This window comes from Sphaerodactylus townsendi, linkage group LG08, assembly GCF_021028975.2.
Source record: "Sphaerodactylus townsendi isolate TG3544 linkage group LG08, MPM_Stown_v2.3, whole genome shotgun sequence".
NCBI lineage: Eukaryota > Metazoa > Chordata > Lepidosauria > Squamata > Sphaerodactylidae > Sphaerodactylus > Sphaerodactylus townsendi.
The window spans coordinates 94,684,948-94,704,440 of record NC_059432.1 but is presented as its reverse complement, the minus strand read 5'-3'; the positions used below and the strand labels follow the sequence as shown (position 1 = coordinate 94,704,440).

The following is a 19,493-nucleotide window of genomic DNA, read 5'->3' as shown; positions in this document are numbered from 1 at the left end:
TGGGTGACCTTGGGCTAGTCACAGCTTCTCAGAGCTCTCTCAGCCCCACCTACCTCACAGGGTGTTTGTTGTGAGGGGGGAAGGGCAAAGAGATTGTAAGCCCCTTTGAGTCTCCTGCAGGAGAGAAAGGGGGGATATCAATCCAAACTCTTCTTCTTCTTCTTCTTAAGTGACAATCATAAAGAATTCCAAAATATTGTCACTATCATTGTTATTCATTCTTCTTCCCTCTTGTTTGGCTGCTTTTAGTGGTGACACAGCAACCTGGTTGTATATTCATTTGGCTACCCTTTCTGATTGGTTTTCTTTGGTTTTCCCGGCACAGGCTTTCTGATAACGACTTCAAATTATGCAGTTAGGGACCCTCCCCCCCCCTCCCAAAATGAAGCCATTTCTTATATGACTGCAAAAAAAATTCTCTTTTTTGTTGTTTTACTTCAGGAGTCATGAAGTGCGCTTACGGAGCATGCAGGCACACAAGGATTTTCATGTGGTTTCTTCTTCTTTATATACTTGTCCAGAAGGTGGTCCCAGAAGTTGACACGGACATTGACACTAAGAGTGGAAGAGTAAAAGGGGTCAGTTTGCCTGTGCTTGGTGGGACTGTAACAGCCTTCCTTGGGATTCCTTATGGAGAGCCACCACTTGGGACCCTGCGGTTCAAAAAGCCGCAGCCTAGACAAGAATGGACTGGGGTTTGGGATGCTACCAGGTATGCAAACTCTTGCTATCAAAACAGAGACGACACGTTCCCTGGATTTGCAGGATCAGAGATGTGGAACCCAAACACAAACCTCAGTGAAGACTGTCTCTATCTCAATGTGTGGGTTCCTTCACCTAAGCCTAAAAATGCAACTGTCATGGTATGGATCTATGGAGGAGGCTTCCAGACGGGGACATCCTCATTACCTGTCTATGATGGGAAGTTTCTGGCCCGAGTAGAAAGAGTCATTGTAGTTTCAATGAACTATAGGTTAGGGGCATTGGGATTCATGGCTTTGCCAGGGAATGAGGAAGCTCCAGGAAATGCTGGACTCTTTGATCAGCGATTGGCACTTCAGTGGATCCAGGATAACATAGTCACCTTTGGTGGCAATCCAAAAAGTGTCACAATATTTGGAGAGAGTGCTGGAGCTGCAGCTGTCAGCTACCACCTCATTTCTCCTAAAAGCTATCCTCTCTTCACTCGAGCAATCATGCAAAGTGGCGCTGGAAATGCTCCATGGGGTACACTTCTACCTTTTGAAGCAAGGAGAAGAACGCTAGCTCTAGCCCACCTCCTACACTGTACAAGCAGCAACGAAACAGAGATTGTTCATTGTCTTCAAAGCAAACATCCCAAGGACATACTTGACAATGAAGTTTCTGTCTTAACACACACAACTCTTATAGAGCTATACTTTGTTCCTGTAGTTGACGGTGACTTTCTTACTGAAATGCCAGAAACATTGCTAAAGAATGGGGATTTTAAACAAACCCAGATCTTGATGGGAGTGAACAAAGACGAAGGGGCAGTTTTCCTTGCATACGGAGCACCCGGCTTCAGCAAAGATAACAACAGCCTAATTAATGATGCAGACTTTCGGGCAGGTTTGAAGCTCTCCTTTCCAGAAAGTAATGATATCAGCTTGGAATCTATACACTTTCACTATACAGACTGGGAAGATGAACAGAACCCTTTCAATTACCGCGATGCCTTGGATGATGTCCTTGGAGATTACAATTTCATATGCCCTGTAGTAAAGTTCATAAAACATTTTTCAGAGGCAGGAAACACTGCATTCTTATACTTCTTTGAGCACAGATCTTCAAAACTTCCTTGGCCAGAGTGGATGGGAGTACCGCATGGTTTTGAAATAGAGTTTGTATTTGGACTACCTCTGGAGAGAAGAGTCAATTATACCAAAGCAGAGGAGATACTGAGTAGGTCTATGATGAGATATTGGGCAAGTTTTGCAAAAACTGGGTAAGTTTCTTTGCTGTTCTTGTTTGTTTTGTTTCTTCTCTTGCTTATTTCTCCTGGAAAAAAAATCAAGTGAATTTCTTTCCTTTCTTGTTATTTTTCCCCTAACAGCTATTAAAATGGGAGCTTATCTTTACATGTGATTATTACTACAACTTGTACATTGCAACAATCAACATTAAAGTGGTTACTAACAGTGCCATGTTAGACTAGTTCAAATCAGCAGGCTCTGGAATAATGCTGTATAGGATTTAATTATATTCTACTAGTAAAATTACTAGTACGTTACTACAATTATTATTTAAATACATGAATTGTGGATGTTGTGATGGTGATGGTGGTGACAGAAGCAGCAGCAGTAAAGTCTACTTCTTGTTGTAGCCAAAAGCAAAGGTAAAGGATACTAGTAACTGAAGTGACAATTAAAAATAATATGGTATGTCGTGTACTTTTTTGAGGGATGCAAGGAAGTAGTTATTGTCCTCATAGGCCAAACGTCTCCAGTTGCCGTCACTTCTGGAATCTCACAGCATCAGATGAACTTATAACAAGACCAAGAACATTTTAGAGTTGTTTGGCATCTGCTGCCTACCTTACAAGAGAACCAAACTTTTGTTTTGTCAGAGCAGCTGCTACAAGTCAAGGATGCAGTTTCAAGTTGCAAGTATTTACAGCCCCCTTCACCATTGCTATTCAAAGACATAGACACAGAAGGAACTTAAGCAGCACTAAAAACAAGTTGTCTGTGTTGTAAAATTTTAATGGAAAGTGCTTTTTAATCTTCAGTGCTGATTATTCCTTTGTCTTTAAAGGATAAAACTTCAAGTATTGAATATCCCAAGCTAACATACATAGGTTTTTTTTTATTGTGCTTAAGCAATTTGGTTTGGGGCCTATAGCAAATTGTTGACAGTTCCTGTCCTTGGGTTAGATCCAGACTAAATTTTCTGCTCACAGAAGGCAGGGGAATCTGCCACACTGACTACAGTTCACTAATCTCTCCACAACGCTAGGGATCTTAGAAATGACATAAGAGACAAATTGGGGATTCTGCAGCAGGAAGCTTGGATTGGTAGAAATTACCTTACCTCTTCTTTTAGCAGAAAATTTTGTTTAGATCTATAAGATGTTATTCCTGTCTTTGACCCTTGTGTAAGGAGATAATTAGAATGAAGACTGTCTGTCTGTCTGTCTGTCTGTCTGTCTGTCTGTCTGTCTGTTGAATGTTCTTACTTATTTACTAAGGTGACCAGATGTAAACCGGGACAGGCGGGTAGGCAGGACGTCTGTGGCAGGGCAGGAAACGGGAGCGCCCCAGAAGGCCATGCTCCTGCGGCCGCGTGCACAGGAGGCTGCCACACTGCCTTGCGCCCCAGAAGGCAGTGCGGCAGCCTTCCAAAAATCGGGACACTTCAAAAAACCTGCGGGACGCGGGACAAATTGTTTTAAGGCGGGACTGTCCCGCCAAAAGCGGGATGTCTGGTCAGCCTATTATTTACATAAAATACTGATAAACCTGTCTTTCTCTTGCTCATGTAAGGACTCCAGGCAGGTAACAACAATATGTAAACAATGTGATAAAAGGAAAACCCAGCATGTTGACTGAAGTGAGTCATAAGCACCATATCATTCTTGTTCAATCTACCCTGGCTTCCTGTTTGCTTCTGGGGCCACTTCCAGCTGCTGGTATTATTCCTGAATGTCCTATACAGCTTGTGCCCAGCACTCCTGAAGAACTGCTTAGTCTTATATTAACCTACCCATCCATTTCAGCCATCATCAGAGACCCTGCTTTTAGTGCCCCTGCTATGGAAAGCTAGACAGATGGCAACTTTAGGAAGGGCCTTCTTGGTCATGGCCCCAACATTTTGAACTCCCTCCCCAGGAGTTCTAGCATCTCTATTTAACATTTCTATCTATCTTATTTTGCTTCGGTTGATGTTCCCCACGAATTGTTATTGGCCCCTCTCCCTGTTTTTTTTCTTGTTACGCCTGTTTGTGTATTTATATGTTTTATTGAATTGTTTAAATATTTGCTATTCACTTATATTTTAAATTCTGCTTTAATGTTGAAGATGTTTTTATGATTTGATGTTCTTTACCATGGGGGCCCTATTTGGGTGGAAAGATGGCATATAAATATTGCAAATACATAAATGAAATAAAACAACAAATATGAAAAATAGATTAAACAATTCATGTTATAACTTCTTATGACATTGTTCCCTTTTTGCCAAAGCTCAGGCTGGCCCTAAAACTCTCCGCAAAAACTCTGCTTGCAGCTTTGCTGGAAACCAGCAGGGTAGAAACTCCCCTGGCCTCTTACAGGAAACTGTTTCACAGACAGAGGATAGCCAAAGGCTTTCCAGGACCCTGCTGGGAGTGTGGAATCCCCCATTACCAGTGGGCGCTTCCCTGCCACTGTTCAGCTAGCTGGCAGGGGTGAAAATGGCATGGAACTGGGAAGAGGGGCTTCCTGATGTGCCCCTGTCACTACCCATGGATCCAGATATGATGTCAGCTTGTCACTGGAGTTGTTAGCGCATTCCTGGAGTCCCCCAGTAAAGCATCCCTGGAGTCTGGGAAGTGATGTCCGTGCATCACTGATAATGTTACTACATTACAAGTGAGAGTTCCTAATGCAAGTAAGTCCCCCATCTGTTGTCAGGTCCCACCTGGTAGATTTAGATAAGCTACTAAAAAAACCCAAGCCCAGACCACTGCAAAACTTTTAAGACCAGGGATACCCAATGTGGTGTCCATGGCACCATGGCACCCACCAACACTTTTCCTGGTGTCTGCTAAATGTTTTGGGGAAGTGGGCAGAGCGACCAAGGCTGTTGCCCAGCAAGGCTTCTGATCGACTATTAGAGATTTGATTACCTGTGCAGATTTTTTTTTTAAAAAAAATGTTGCTTGGCAGCAGCTGCAACCACAGTACTAGGATCTGAAGCTAAGTTGTGGCAATTGTTTCGTGACTGCCTCCATCTCCTGCTGCAGCCATTTTATGGCAGCCATTTTGTTGCTGCACCCTACATGCTGTGTCAGAATTCCAAATGTGCCCACAGGCTTAGAAAAGTTAGATACCCCTGCCTTAGACAATGGGGGTACTGACAGCCATGCTTTAAACTCTTTCTGTGTTTTCCGTAAAATTCTTCACCTGTTTAACCAAAGCAGAACTCCACATCTTTATCTCTAAAGGAAATAAAAATAAGGGAATATCCATAATGTTTCACCGACATTTCACCAGAATCCCCCCCCCCAAAAAAAATCTCCTATTCTTCCCTTTAAACATCCCTTTAATATTTTACCTGAGCAGGAACCTCACACGAGCCTTAAAATGTCATTTTAGGATAACCTCAGTGGCAGTTTGAATAACAGTGTTTATCTGTCTTCCTGGGATGCAAAAACAGTATGTCTCTGACATTCACGATATTCAGCTTGATAATGCTATACTTTCAGCACTGATAACTGCTGTGGGTCAAAACAGAGGAGAAGCTGGGAGATCTGTGACTGGATACTCCCAGCATTTTTACAAATGTTAATAGAAACATCACAGAAGCCTGATTCAGGTAGGAAGGCACTGGCATTTAACTCTCTCTCTCTCCATTGGGTTCTCCATGATACAGCACAAATTGCTCCAATGCTGTTATTGCCTCTTAAGACATGGTGGGATACAGGATATTCCACCTTATTGGGGGTTTTGTTGAGAGCTATACTGATAAAGAAAACTGCACTAGAAGAACAGTTAACCCTCTTTTCTTCCCAAGGATGGCCTTAGTCCAAACAGATCCCCCTCCCCCATGTAAAAAGGCTGGGTCGATCCATTAATGGAATTTCTAGCTTTTAATCTGTTTTTGTCCTCTGTGAGACAGACCATAGAACCGTGGTGGCGAACCTATAGTACTCCAGATGTCCATGGACTACAATTCCCATCAGCCCCTGCCAGCATGGCCAACTGCCATAGGCAGTTTCCATCTGGGCGGGCGGAGAGCGGCTGGGTCGAGCGCGATTCCGCGCCACGACCGAAGATCGCATGGGACCCGTCCACAAGACGACAGTCCTGGGAGGAGGCGGACGTACGTGGGCGCTATGCGCCCGCCCGCTACAAGCGTGTACTTGCTGGGCCTCTGGCCGTCGCCGGTGCCACGGGGACACGCTCTGGCCCTCTTGGCGCCTGCCTCCGCGGCGCAGGCCAGAGAAGGCGTATATCCCCAGGCCTCGCGACGCTGCTCTCGAGGCCCAGGAGACAAATGTAAGGTGCCAGGTGTGGGAGGCGGCGCGAAGCGGCTACCATTAAGCTCGGTAGCCACGGCTTCAGCGGCAGTATCGGGCGCGAAGAGCGCTTCCCAGCGCCTTCTAGGAGGAATCTCGCCGGCTGTGGGCCCAGGGCACCAGCCGAGGTGGGCGAGGGCGGCAGCGGCTGTGCTAGCAGCTGTTGCCCCCTCATGAGGATGGCAAGCCCAGACGCGGCGCTTTTACTGCCTCCTTAGGCGTAATATTTTCTGCCACGTATGAGAATGGCCATAGAATCACTGGGAGAGGGCATATCGGCTATCTAGTCCAACCCACTGCTGAATGCAGGATCAGCCTACAGCATTCGGACAAACCATTGCTGGAAGACTGCCAGTAAGAGAGAGTTTACCACCTCCCTGGGCAGCTGATTCCACTGCTGAACAGCTCTTACAATTAAAAACAACTTCTAATGTTTAACCAGTACCTTTCCACCCATAATTTTTTCCTATTATTGCAACCGTGGTGAAAATCTGTGCTTTAATATTATTGGGGGGGGGGGCATTTTTCCCCGAAAAGGGATCAACCTACTTCTAGTCCAAATTCCATGTTCTGTTTACTGGTGTTCCCAACAGCGGCTTGCAGCAAGATGCCAGCTGTCAGTGGCCAGTGGCAAACAAGCACCACAAGGGCTTGATTCTGACCAGACATGGGGGGGGGGGAGATGTTTCTTCCCCTCCCATTTTCCACATTTTAGATGCCCAAGGGGGTTCTATTTGCCCCATTGTTGAGCCTTCTTTGTGCATAGATAGTGGATTGCAGGTAACTGTGGCAGGGAATTTAATGACACTAGATGTAATGATGTCTACAAATTAGCTACTAAAATTATATTCCAAGGTGGAGACAGTTCCCTTAAATCTAAAAATTTTCATTTCAAATTCAAAGTGTTGATCTGATTAAAGGAAGGGGCATACTTTGCATTGTGGGAAGATATGGGAAGATATGGGAAGGAGAATATGTGGAAATCTCTCCACCATTAGTCTGGTCGTGATAGGAGACCAGGAGAATAGGAGAATTTTAACACTTATCATCTGTTAACAAGTGTCACAAAAGGTGTGCTAAGCCCATTCCTTGTGACTCGCCCAAGGTCTCTGGATTCATGGCTGAGCAAAAGCTTGAACTCAATTCGTCAGGGGCCAAGACCAACACTCAATCAACTTTACTATTGTGGCTCAGTGGATGTACGAGTCTCTGAAGATAGAAAGGGTTGGGTTAGATTTCTTGGCACCCATATATTTGCCCTCAAGAATTTAATTGGATGACCTAAAGTTCCTGTATTTTCAGAGAAAGCAGGTAATGATTCTGTTCATTCTCTTTGTGCCCAGTTAGGGTGAGAAACCTGAAAGAGTTTCCAAAGCGGTTTTGAGAGGGAGCTGCTATTCAAAGACATAAATTATACACCTCGCAGACTGAGTGCAAACAAAACCTTAGGTGTGCCTAAAGCAGGTCTTAGAATTGTAGACTTCAATAACGAAGGGAAATTCTTCTCTTGGCAAGCATGAAATCTGAAGTTTTCCTATATTACAAAAGGAAACCTATTTCAAATATTCCGGTTCCAATTAAAGTCTACAAAGAATTGGTTTCATAAAATGGTACAGAGGCCTGTTCTGTCAGTTTCTTTCTAAACAAGGCATTTCACAAAAGGACTACCGACGCTACTTTCATGAGGGGGGTTTTTCAGTTGCTTTCTTACAGCTTTAATTTCATCTGATTTGTCCATTTTTGTGTGAGGGTTTTTTTTTTAACTTCACTCATATCTGGGAAACAGCACTGAATAAAGATAATGAATAAAGTAATGGAAAAAGCATAACCTAGCAACTTCTGATGTTGGTTGACAAGCATTTTCTCCTATGATAAATAAAGCTTCCACTTACAAGAGTTTAGCAGAGCATATGGCTGACTGTGATTGATAGTACCAGTTAGTATCACTCATTTACTTCCACAGGCTTCCTGAAGAACACCAAAAGTCAAGAAGAAAAATGAGGATAAAATCTACTTTTTTAAAAAAAGTAACTAAGTTGTCATTGTGGACCTAAACTTAAAATAAATCACATAAGAAAATAGTAGACAAAAATAGCTTAGTTCCAACAAATGTGGTTTGATTAATATTCAGATTAGTTTTTACAGAAGAACAAACTGACTGAAAATAATCAAAGCAACATGTATGTAGAAAAGTATTATCACATAACACAGTTAATCACACTGGTCGTTTCTGCACGGCCAGAGAATTGGGGCTTCATCGGCATGGTTCATGCCAATGTAAGCCCCAGGGCCGTTCACATGAACTGATCGGCTACGGCACAGCTGACAGAGCCTTGAGGCTTTGCATGGCTGGGCAGCCCCCCAAATGCCTCCTTACCTCCTCCTGGCTTCCATTGCTCTATGGAGGCCAGGGGACACGCCCCTATGGCCAGAGCAATGACTGCAGGGACTGCCATTCACTCGGCACCAGATGGAAGCCAGTGTATTCCAAAAACCTCGCTCCTGAGCTAGGTTTGAATACAATGATTTTGGGGGGGAGAGCGGTGCTGCATCATTTTCGCAGAGCCGCCTGTGCGAAGGGTCCTTCCCCAAACAATGTTTTACTGGGCTGGAATCGGTCATTCCGGCTCATGCAGAAAGGGCCACTATCATGCAGATAGTTTCACCTAGGGTTTCAGCAACAGATTGTTATCTAGTGATAGCATGGGGTGGGGGTACAAATTTGTCACCTTTGAGGCAAAAGTTGAAGTGATGTCATTGTATAGGGGCCATGCTCTAGGAGTCACCCAAAACTCTGTGGTTCAGCCAAAGAGGAACTGGGAGCTTTAGCCAGCCTGACCTCTATAGTGGTACCCTTCTAGTAATGATCACTGTAGTGATACCCTTTCATCCTACCCTTCTTCCAAACAGCTCAGGGCAGCATTCATGAATTACCCACAACTCCATTTTATCATCACAACAACACTGAGGAAGCTTAGACTGAGAGTATGAATGTCCCAAAATTCACCCAGTGCACTTTAGTGAGTAGATCTGAACCCCTATTCAATTCAGACACCCACACTCCAATAATATTCAGTGAGGTCACCATGTAAGCCGTGGCATCTGCTGAAAGGGTTACTGGTGTCCTTTTGCCTCTTTGACAAAATGACTCTTTCTCAAAGCAAAGAAACATCTGCAGGGGACACCAAAACCCAGCAAATTCCATCAAAGAAGGATGCTTGGCTTGTGACTTCTCAACATTTTGTGATTGACCTCACAAATGTTGCCCATGGTAACAATTTTGTAGCAATGACCAGTCCTGATTCCCAAAATTCCAAAAGTGCCCAGAAGTTCAACTAAGGATGCCTTCTCCTAATCATTACAACACATTATATCTACTGATAGCCATTCACTAAACTGGTACCTCAAATCCCAGTTTCCTTGTCTAGGGCCGATTTTGCATGCCGAAATTGCTCCTCTGTTGGCATGGGGAAAGTCTCGATGCAATCGGGAGTTTTGCACTGCCCCCAGTGCTGCAGTGTGGCTGCCACATTTCTGCCCTGGAGCCGCCCAGTGACATTGGCTTTGCTCCAATGCACTTCCTGAACACAAGAAGGTGGAGGTTCTTTTGAAATGCCCCTTTGTTGGTCCAGAGGCTTCCACCACCCAAAGTCACCAAGCAAACCTACACGGCAGAGAGAGAGTTTGAATCTGGGTTTCTCAGATCCTATTCTGAAATTCTAACTGCTTAAACCACACCGGATTTGTGGAATGGCTGCTGCTCAACAGTAGAAAATAGCTGAGCCTGGGTGAGTCATCCAAATCAGATGGTAGCAAATCACCTGTTGGCTGCTGGTGGCCCCTCCTGAATCTTCCATCAAAGACTAAAACATCCCTACAAAGGGACACTGCTCCCATACACCTTTAGTGACTGAAACCAAAGCCTCAATTGGCAACACTATTATGATCATTAACATACAAACCACGTAACCCACTGGCAGCCAATTTAAGTGTGGTATTTTATTTGATCACATAATAGGAACAATGCTCATAAATATACAATAATATAATTCACTGTTGTATCATCACATGAATTATTATTTTTCTCTTTTCATTCAATAATCTAAATCCAACCTTTTCTCTTTTTTTTCATCTCAATAGTCCTTTCAAAGGTGTATCCACATATCTGCTATAAAATCCAAATTCATATAAATCCAAGTTCTTGCAAATTGATAACAAAGTTTGATCATAAATATTGGTAGTCTTCTTGAATTCATTGTTGGCAGGAACGCGATCGCACGGAAATTCGTCTCTCTCGGTGCTTTCCTCTACCAGTGCCAATTTTGCCATTTACATTTGTACATGAGGTGCTGCTCCTATAGGTAATCTGTCAAATGGATATTACATCATATATCAATTCATAGCTCATTTCAATGTCTTATTGAATCCATCACTGACAAACACATATATATACAATTATAAACATACATATATACTGAAATGAGCGAATTATTAAAGCTCACTAATGCTATTAGTTCCACTTACAAACGCTTTCCCAAGAAGCTGTTAGATCCTACCTACACTTTCCTCTCTGGTAGCTGACTTTCTCTCTGGTTGAAGCTAATGGCACAGCTGATAAGTGTAACACCTGTTCAGTGTTCTTAAAGACACAGTATTAAAGATGACAAGAAAAAAATCCAATGACCTGTTTAATCCAATGGAATCTGTTCTAAACTTATATATGAGACGGTTTTCTTTTCTTAGCAGGATAATTCTGTCTAAATTCATGTGGGGAGAATTTCCCCTGAAATTGCTGTAACTTGTACAAAACGTGGAGGTCAGTGTCCTCAGATGGTTATAAAAGGCCAAAAAATGTTCCACCAGTGGTGCTTTCCATTTTCTTTAGCCCTGATACCTTCTGTGTTCTGACACTCTTAATTTTAATGGCGTAAATTTTTTCCCACATACATTTTTTTAGGACATGGGCACATAACGGCATACACATTTTATCCTGAGTCACAGTTAGTAAATTGAGTAATGTCCATACAATCTCAGTATTAGGAACCTTCAGAGAACGAACAGACATAGAAAAGAATTACATTGTATACATTTTCACATGGAAAATGTCCACATGATGTTGGTGTAGAAAGGCTGTTTCACTAATAAAATTAGCACGCACTCAATAACTGTCTCATCGCTACAGTGTATGCGCCTAAAAGGCTCTATATCATAGGAGGTGTCTGACACCCAGGTAAGTCTGAAATGACATGCCAATGTTTGTAAACACTGCGTTTAATAATTGCTGTTAAATTGGTGTGATCTAAAGACCATATTAAGCGAGATTGTTGTTGTTGTTGTTTCAGTTTTAACAAGGAGGAACGATCTACTTTTGAGATTCTGTCCCATGCTTCATATAGGACCTCTTTGGGATAGCCCCAGACTTTATTACTATAAATCACATGCTTTCTTTGAGGAAAAAGTAGGTGAAGAACATACAGTGATCAATAGAAAAGTTAGTTAAAATAAAGTAGGAAAGGAAGAATCAATTCCTACATTTTGTCTGTCTAGTAGATACATACAAATTGGCATTAAAATGGAAGCTGCAGTGAAATGTCCTGACCCACAGTGACTGAACAAGAGTTGTTATATCTCAAAGACACTCGCTGGTTTTGTTCTGTTCTAGATAACTGGTTCTTTCTGATCAGCAACTTTATTTCAGAGCAATAATATTGCAGATCCTGGATGTACTGTGGTCCACGAAATCTTTACTTTTACAGTAACTTTAGAAACATCTTTTTGTCTTTCTCCATCCCTTTCCATTTATTTATTTTCCTAAGCTAGCATAACACTTTTCAGTGATGACTCTGAAAACAGTATGTCTGTTAAAAAGTTATGTTCAGTTCAGTAGACTCAATGGAAAAGTAGAATCGTAGAGTTGGAAGGGGCCATACAGGCCATCTAGTCCAATCCCCTGCTTAGTGCAGGATTAGCCTAGCACATCTCAGACAAGTGTTTGTCCAGCCACCGCTTGAAGCCTGCCAGTGAGGGAGAACTCACCACCTCACTAGACAGCTGATTCCACTGTTGCACAACACTTATTATAATATTTTTCCTTAGTATCCAGTCAAAATCTTTTTCTCCATAATTTTGCAGCCAATAGGAAGATCTCCCTGCTCTCCTCAATATGGCAGCCTTCAAATACTTAAACAGAGCAATCATGTCCCCCCCCCTTAACCTCCTCTTCTCCAGACTAAACAACCTAGGAGAATCAATAACATACAAGACCCTTCCCTTTTCATTCTAAATGGATTGCAGCTGAGTCCTGGAAGTGGCATACTTCTTCCCTATCCAGTTGGTCTCATATTACCTTGGCCAGCCCAGGAATGATGCAGGGGCAAGAAGACTGGTCTGATGAAACCCAAGTCTCTACCAGTCATAGGGTGGGCAGAGTACCCACCTTGGCCATGGCATCACCATCCACTAGTCAAGCAGGTGAAGTGGGCATTGCAGTTTTTCCTCAATCCAGGCCCCAGTGCCTTCCACAGGTGACCAGCCAGCCCAACAGCAAGCCACTGTATTTTCCTTTCATCTGGTGGCTGCTAAATTCATGCTCAGATGGGTCAGCCACAGGCACACAAATAAGACATCCTGCGCACCATAAAAAAGATGACTTGGGAAGGAATTCCACATAACTTTCCCCCCCAAGATAGTTGCTGACTGAACTAGTCCCATGACCCAAAGGTGTGTGTGGATGGACAAAAGGTCTAGCTAATCTCCATTGTTTCACCCTAAGGTGATTTAATCATCATTCTGAACAAATCATTAGTTACCCTCATCTGCTAAAATCTCAGCAATCATCTACATTCAACCTAGCAATTAATCAATGTTCAGGAGGATAGCCCAAGCATTCTCTTGGATCCTGATGACCCATCAATGGCTCTCCTATCTTATGGTTTAGACCCCAGAAATGCAATCAATTCTTTGTCTCTGGCTGTCTTGCCAGCTTACCTCATAGTGCCTCAGGACCCATTTTGGGGTATAAATATTGGTCCTTTAGCTGTACATAGTGTGTTCCAGATCTCTGTGCACAGACCCACTTGTGTGTGTGCTCTTTCTTTTGCTCCTGGAAATGCTGTTCATCTTTCTCTTCAGTTCTGCTTTCATTGGATGTCCCTTCGAGATTAGTAATTACCACTCATCCTAGAAACCCTATCAAATTTCTATCCTTCTTCTCTTAGTCTCTTTGTGTGTGTATGTGCTCATTGCCTAAAATATATTCCTTGTTTTCAAAAATAATTATTCATAAATCATGATTTGCTAATTGTACAACCGCCTGTTCATTTAAGAGTTCTCACCTGGACAATCTTGATATACATAAGTTATCGATCCCAGTTACCCCCTCTTGCTCTCAATCTCCAGCTAATTTTCCCAGCTTGAAGTGAAGACTACATGCTTAAGTAACACCATCTCCTCCCTCCTTTTGTGGAAACTTAGACCATTTCCACACAGTCTAAATAACCTGGGTTTAGCAAGAGAAATATTAAGTTCTGTACAAGAAGTTGGCATGGTTCCCAGTCCTCAAAAGGGTTTGCCCCATGATATTTCCCTCCTCCCGAGGTGTTCAAAAATCACCAAATTGGTGATTCTTTTCCAAACTCCCGGAGTGAACTCACTACTGTGCAAACACCATGGAAGCAGAACCAGTTTATTCCGCCCCCCCCCCCAGCCGCCTGGATTCCTTCACAAAACCAGTGATGTGAAGGGAGAAACCAGAATAAAACAGACCCAGACTGTAAAAAAAAGGGTTGTTACCAGATATGATTGTGCCGTGCAGAAATGGCCTTAGGGTGGTGACAGGAGCACAAAAAAAACCCTATGACTTCAGCAGCATAAGAACATAAGAACATAAGAACAAGCCAGCTGGATCAGACCAAAGTCCATCTAGTCCAGCTCTCTGCTACTTGCAGTGGCCCACCAGGTGCCTTTGGGAGCTCACATGTAGGATGTGAACGCAATGGCCTTCTGCTATGCATGTTTTTTCAGCTCCCGGGATCACCTGGTTGTCTGTCAGCATAAGGCATTTTGCAATCTCAGTGATCAAAAGAGGATCAAGATTGGTGTTTCATTACAATCGACTTCTCCTCCATAAATCTGTCCAAGCCCCTTTTAAAGCTATAAAGGTTAGTGGCCATCACCACCTCCTGTGGCAGCATATTCCAAACACCAATCACACGTTGCGTGAAGAAGTGTTTCCTTTTATTAGTCCTAATTCTTCCCCCCAGCATTTTCAATGAATGTCCCCTGGTTCTAGTATTGTGAGAAAGAGAGAAAAATGTCTCTCTGTCAACATTTTTTCTACCCCATGCATAATTTTGTAGACTTCAATCATATCCCCCCTCAGCCGCCTCCTCTCCAAACTAAAGAGTCCCAAACGCTGCAGCCTCTCCTCATAGGGAAGGTGCTCCAGTCCCTCAATCATTCTTGTTGCCCTTCTCTGCACTTTTTCTATCTCTTCGATATCCTTTTTGAGATGCGGCGACCAGAACTGGACACAGTACTCCAAGTGCGGTCGCACCACTGCTTTATATAAGGGCATGACAATCTTTGCAGTTTTATTCTCAACATCATGTCACTTCCAGTGGGAAAAAGGAAGTGACATAGTGTAACTCTAGAAATTGCAAGAGTATTATGGTTTTTCCATAGAGTTACCAGTGCTTTCTGGAGATACCTATATCATTTACTTTTTTGTTACCAGGCACTACTGCCCTATTTTTGCCCACATTTCTCCTGCCAGTTGTCAGGCACTATAACCCTTGAAACTTTATTGTTAAAGTCTTATTGATATTCTCTGACCAGAATTTTAGATTAGTAGAGATCTAAGTTCTGCTTGCTAACAAGGAGCATATGATAGTTTAACTCAGAAGAGGGTAGAGAGTCTGGTCATTTTGTCTTTCACTGGAATTGTATGTAAGAATTACCTGTCCATAAATAGTCATGTTTTTCAATAGTTTCAGAGATGTAGATCCTGACTATTTGCTGTGGAAACCGCATGATATATTATCTGCTAGTTTAATTATAGCCCAATAATAATTGCACATCACGACCAGACTAATGGTGGAGAGATTTCCACATATTTAAAATGTGAAATATTTATAATGTGCACATTTTGGCACAAACTGTTTTTTTCACCTAGTATTTTTATCTAACTGGTTGATGGCACTGTATCAACATGAAAATAATCAGAAGTATGTAAATCCTTTGAAGGGAGATTATTTATGCCCTATACTGAGTCAGAGCAGGGGTCCATGTAGCTGAGTCTCATCTGTTCCGCTCTACAATGGTGTCAGGCTGAGTTCTTTCCTACAGGGGGTCTACATGCCACTGGATATTAGGCTGCTGTAATCATTCACGTCTTGTGTTTCCATTGCCAGAAAGCAAAACTGAGGAGGTGAATTATTACTGTGTCACAATGTTGTGTGGAATCTGAGTGGCATTGAGAGCCAGAGTGGTGTAGTGGTTAAGAGCGGTGGATTCTCATCTGTAGAACCAAGTTTGATTTCCCCACTCCTCCACATGAGCTGCAGACTCTTATCTGGTGAACTGGATTTGTTTCCCCACTCCCCCACATGATGCCTGCTGGGTGACCTTAGGCTAGTCACAGTTCTCTCCAAATTCTCTCAGCCCCCATACCCAGTGGTGGGATCCAAAAATTTTAGTAACAGGTTCCCATGGTGGTGGGATTCAAACAGTGGCGTAGCACCACTGCGCGGAGGCTGGGCGGGGGCACAATGGGGGCGTGGCTGGGCATTCTGGGGGCGGGGCATTGCTGGGCAGAGCTGTGGCAAGCATGCAGCCGCTGCGCCGGTCCTTGGATGGGAAACGAATGCACGCAGGCGCAGGCTGCCACGCACCTCCTGCTAGACTGCTTCAAGTTCTGCGCGCTACTGCTGAGGAGCAAAGGAGGGGTATAACTAAGGCAAAAATCACATGGCAAAATCACCAATTAGTAACCCCCTCTCAGCACACACAAATAATTAGTAACCTACTCTCGGGAACCTGTGAGAACCTGCTGGATCCCACCTCTGCACATACCTCACAAGGCATCTGTTGTGGGAAGAGGAGGAGAAGGAATTTGTAAGGCACTTTGAAACTCCCTGAGTTCCTGTAAACTGTGAATTCACCAGGCGTAGCACCGCTGCGCGGGGGCTGGGCGGGGGCACAATGGGGGCACAATGGATGATACAGACGGCCAACAGTGTAATCCTCAGTGGAGCTGCCCATTGATTTCAGAGAAATTAGTGGGCTGGAACCCTGTTTACGATTGTACTGCAAGTTGCCCTGATACGAGAGTTTTCTACATGGACTCTGTCCGAACATAATTCACCTCCCAGAGTTATGATAACCCCAATGAATGCCACTCTGAACTCTTTAGAGAAGAAGCAGGCTATCAATGTGATAAATGCATGACAAATAACAAAAGTCACCGACAGTTGGCCCTGTGCTTGCAAAGATGCCCTACGACCTCTATAAAAAGGGATCTCTGACAAAACAAATTGCTGACAGCACACAGATTACCAAGGGCTGCATACAAAATCAGTACAGTTGTTTCCATTTTTGCCCCATTTCTGAACTCTTCGGATGAATCTGATTAGCTGCAAATTGCTGAGCTAGAGGCAATGATGGAGGGAAATAAATATGGAGCCAAGTGTAGGTGTGAAGACCCAAGTTTTTTTCACACGAGTAGAATGAAATCTGGTGATGTCATAGAGTAGCAGCCAAAGCTTTCCATAACTAGTAATTCCCCCACAAGGCAAGAGTCTGGCCCTTCCTGCACAAGTCCCTGGAAATGTTTTGCAAACATTTTCCAAACGTTTTCAAAAAATTCTGTTTGTCTGCAGCACTCCCTCAAAGACGCTTTCTGGCTGCCATTTTGTGGTTATTCCATTTTTTAAACAGATCAGTAGATTCAGTGCTATGAGAATTCAAAGCCTTGTTCTGCAAGTCTCTAGGGCAGTGGTGGCGAACCTTTGGCACTCCAGATGCTATGGACTACAATTCCCATTAGCCCCTGCCAGCATGGCCAATTGGTCATGCTGGCAGGGACTGATGGGAATTGTAGTCATAACATCGGCTCTAGGAGAAGTACTATAAATAACAAAAGAACATTGCATTTGCAATACAATGCAAATATAATAACTACAACATAATCTATGTAGGGATGACAACCTCCTGGTGAGACCTGGGGATACTCTGGAATTATACCTCATCTCCAAACTACAGGGCCCAGTTCCACTGGAGAAAATTGATGTTTGAGAGGATGGATTCAGTAGCATTTCATCCCAGTGTGGTGCCTGTCCTCCCGACTCCACCACCAAATCTCCAGCAGTTTCCCAACCTGGATCTGGCAACCCTGCATGGAATGTTCTTTTGTTATTTATAGTCCTCCTTTCTTGCTGAGACTCAAGTTATATAGTACGCCAGTCAATTACAATCAACAGATTGGGATATCCAATGTACAGTATAGTGGGGTTTGGACTGCAAAAATGGGGGAAGGAGTACCAGTGACCAGAGGGGACTTACCAGTGGCCAGAGGGGACCTGGCAATCCTAAATTCATGTGAAGCACTTGTCCTCTTCAGGTATTAAAACCAGGTTTACTGGGAGTTCAATGATGGGAGTGAATGGTAGCTATGGTGTTCCTGATATATACAATCACTATTTCATGTGAATAGGGCAATGTGTGGATTTCTAACAGTATACAGAAGCCCTCTACATGAACACTAGGTTGCATGCAAAATGGTCACTGCACATATCAGAAGAATTGTATGTAGACCACTCTCCTATGGGTGAGCTTCCAGCATGCATGATTGTAAAGTTTGAAAAGTGCTACTTTAAGAAGCGCTGTATAAGGATGATGTTTCAGTTGGATGTCATGCAAATTACTCAATTCAGTTGGATGTCATGCAAATTTCTCAGGTGGCTGTTGAGGGTTTTCCAGGTTGTGTGGCTGAAGTCTGGTAGTGTTTGCTCCTGACATTTCACCTGCATCTATGGCTGGCATCTTCAGAGGCATATCATGATAAGATGTGTTTCTCAGCATGTCATGGGCCATTTCTGCATGGCCACGCTGGGGGGTGCGTTGGCGTATACAACGCCAACACCCCTCCCCCGGGACCATTCACACGGATGGGCCCAGTAAGGGCAGGAAAGATGGCGCAGTGCTTCGCCATCGCCCAATCGACATACCTTCCCTGCGACCTTCCGGCGCATTGCCCAGGCCAGGGGACACGCCCCCCTGCCCTGCGCGACAGCTCTGGAGTCGCAGGGAGGGGGGGCGTGTCCCCAGGCCTGGGCAACGTTGATCGGGAAAGAGGGGATGGTGCCTTCCAGCCCTGCCGTTCGCACGGCAGCAGCTGGAAGTCGCTGCTTCCAGAAAATCTTGCTTGGGGAGCAAGGTTTGGAAAAAGCAGCTTTGAGCCACTGGGGGGAGCGAGGGCCCCCATGCGAACAGCTCCCTAGGGACGGCGTTTTTGCCGTCCCTAGGGCACTGTAAATGGCCCGTGCGGAAAGGGCCATGGAGAGAAACACATCTTACTGTGATGTGCCTCTGAAGAGGCCAGCCATAGATGCAGGCAAACCATTAGGAACAAAACCCACCAAATCACAGCCACACAGTCTGGAAAACTAACAACAACCAGTTGATTCTGGATGTGAAAGCCTTTGGCTATGCAAATTATTCATGCCTCTACTGATTGGGAGTTGCATATCTGCCATGTCGTTCTTTGTTATAAATGTTTAGAAAGAGTTACCTCCTTAGCTGGGTATTGCATGCCTTCCCATAATTCAACTTATCACATAATGTGCAGTCTCTAGGAAGTGCCGTGTGTAAATCCAAGAGCATCTTACAGAATGTAAACAGTGTAGCTTCTCATAAACTCCCCTCTCCTTTATCTTGGCTAACCATGACTAATGAATTGGCCTGAAATGAATGCAATTGGAGAGTGACTCATGCTGCACTCAAAGAAATGGCAGACTTTTTTTTCTTTAAACAAGACCAAGCATTACAAAGGAAATAAGAACAATATGCTCTTTAATCTGTGCGTAGAAAAAGAACAATGGTTTAAAAAGAGAACAGTACTGAATACTTGGGTCAGTGTGACAGTTAACTATATGTTGTCAATGTATCGTTAATCTCTTATTCTCAAGTTGCCCTCAGAGGTGATGGGCTTCACAGAGTTTAGAACTGGGTTTTCTGTCTTCCCTGTGCCGTGGTAATG

The 19,493-nt window shown here is 43.8% G+C and overlaps 1 protein-coding gene across 2 annotated transcripts in view; it reads left to right on the top strand.

Moving 5' to 3' along the window:
- Positions 1-19,493, top strand: part of BCHE (butyrylcholinesterase) — an 83,379-nt gene that overhangs the window by 16,430 nt on the left and 47,456 nt on the right. For both annotated transcript variants that reach the window (XM_048507039.1, XM_048507040.1), the window contains exon 2: positions 442-1,966. In XM_048507039.1, coding sequence (XP_048362996.1) covers positions 447-1,966 — 1,520 coding nt within the window. In that variant the 5' untranslated portion in view covers positions 442-446. The remainder of the gene's footprint in view (positions 1-441; positions 1,967-19,493) is intronic.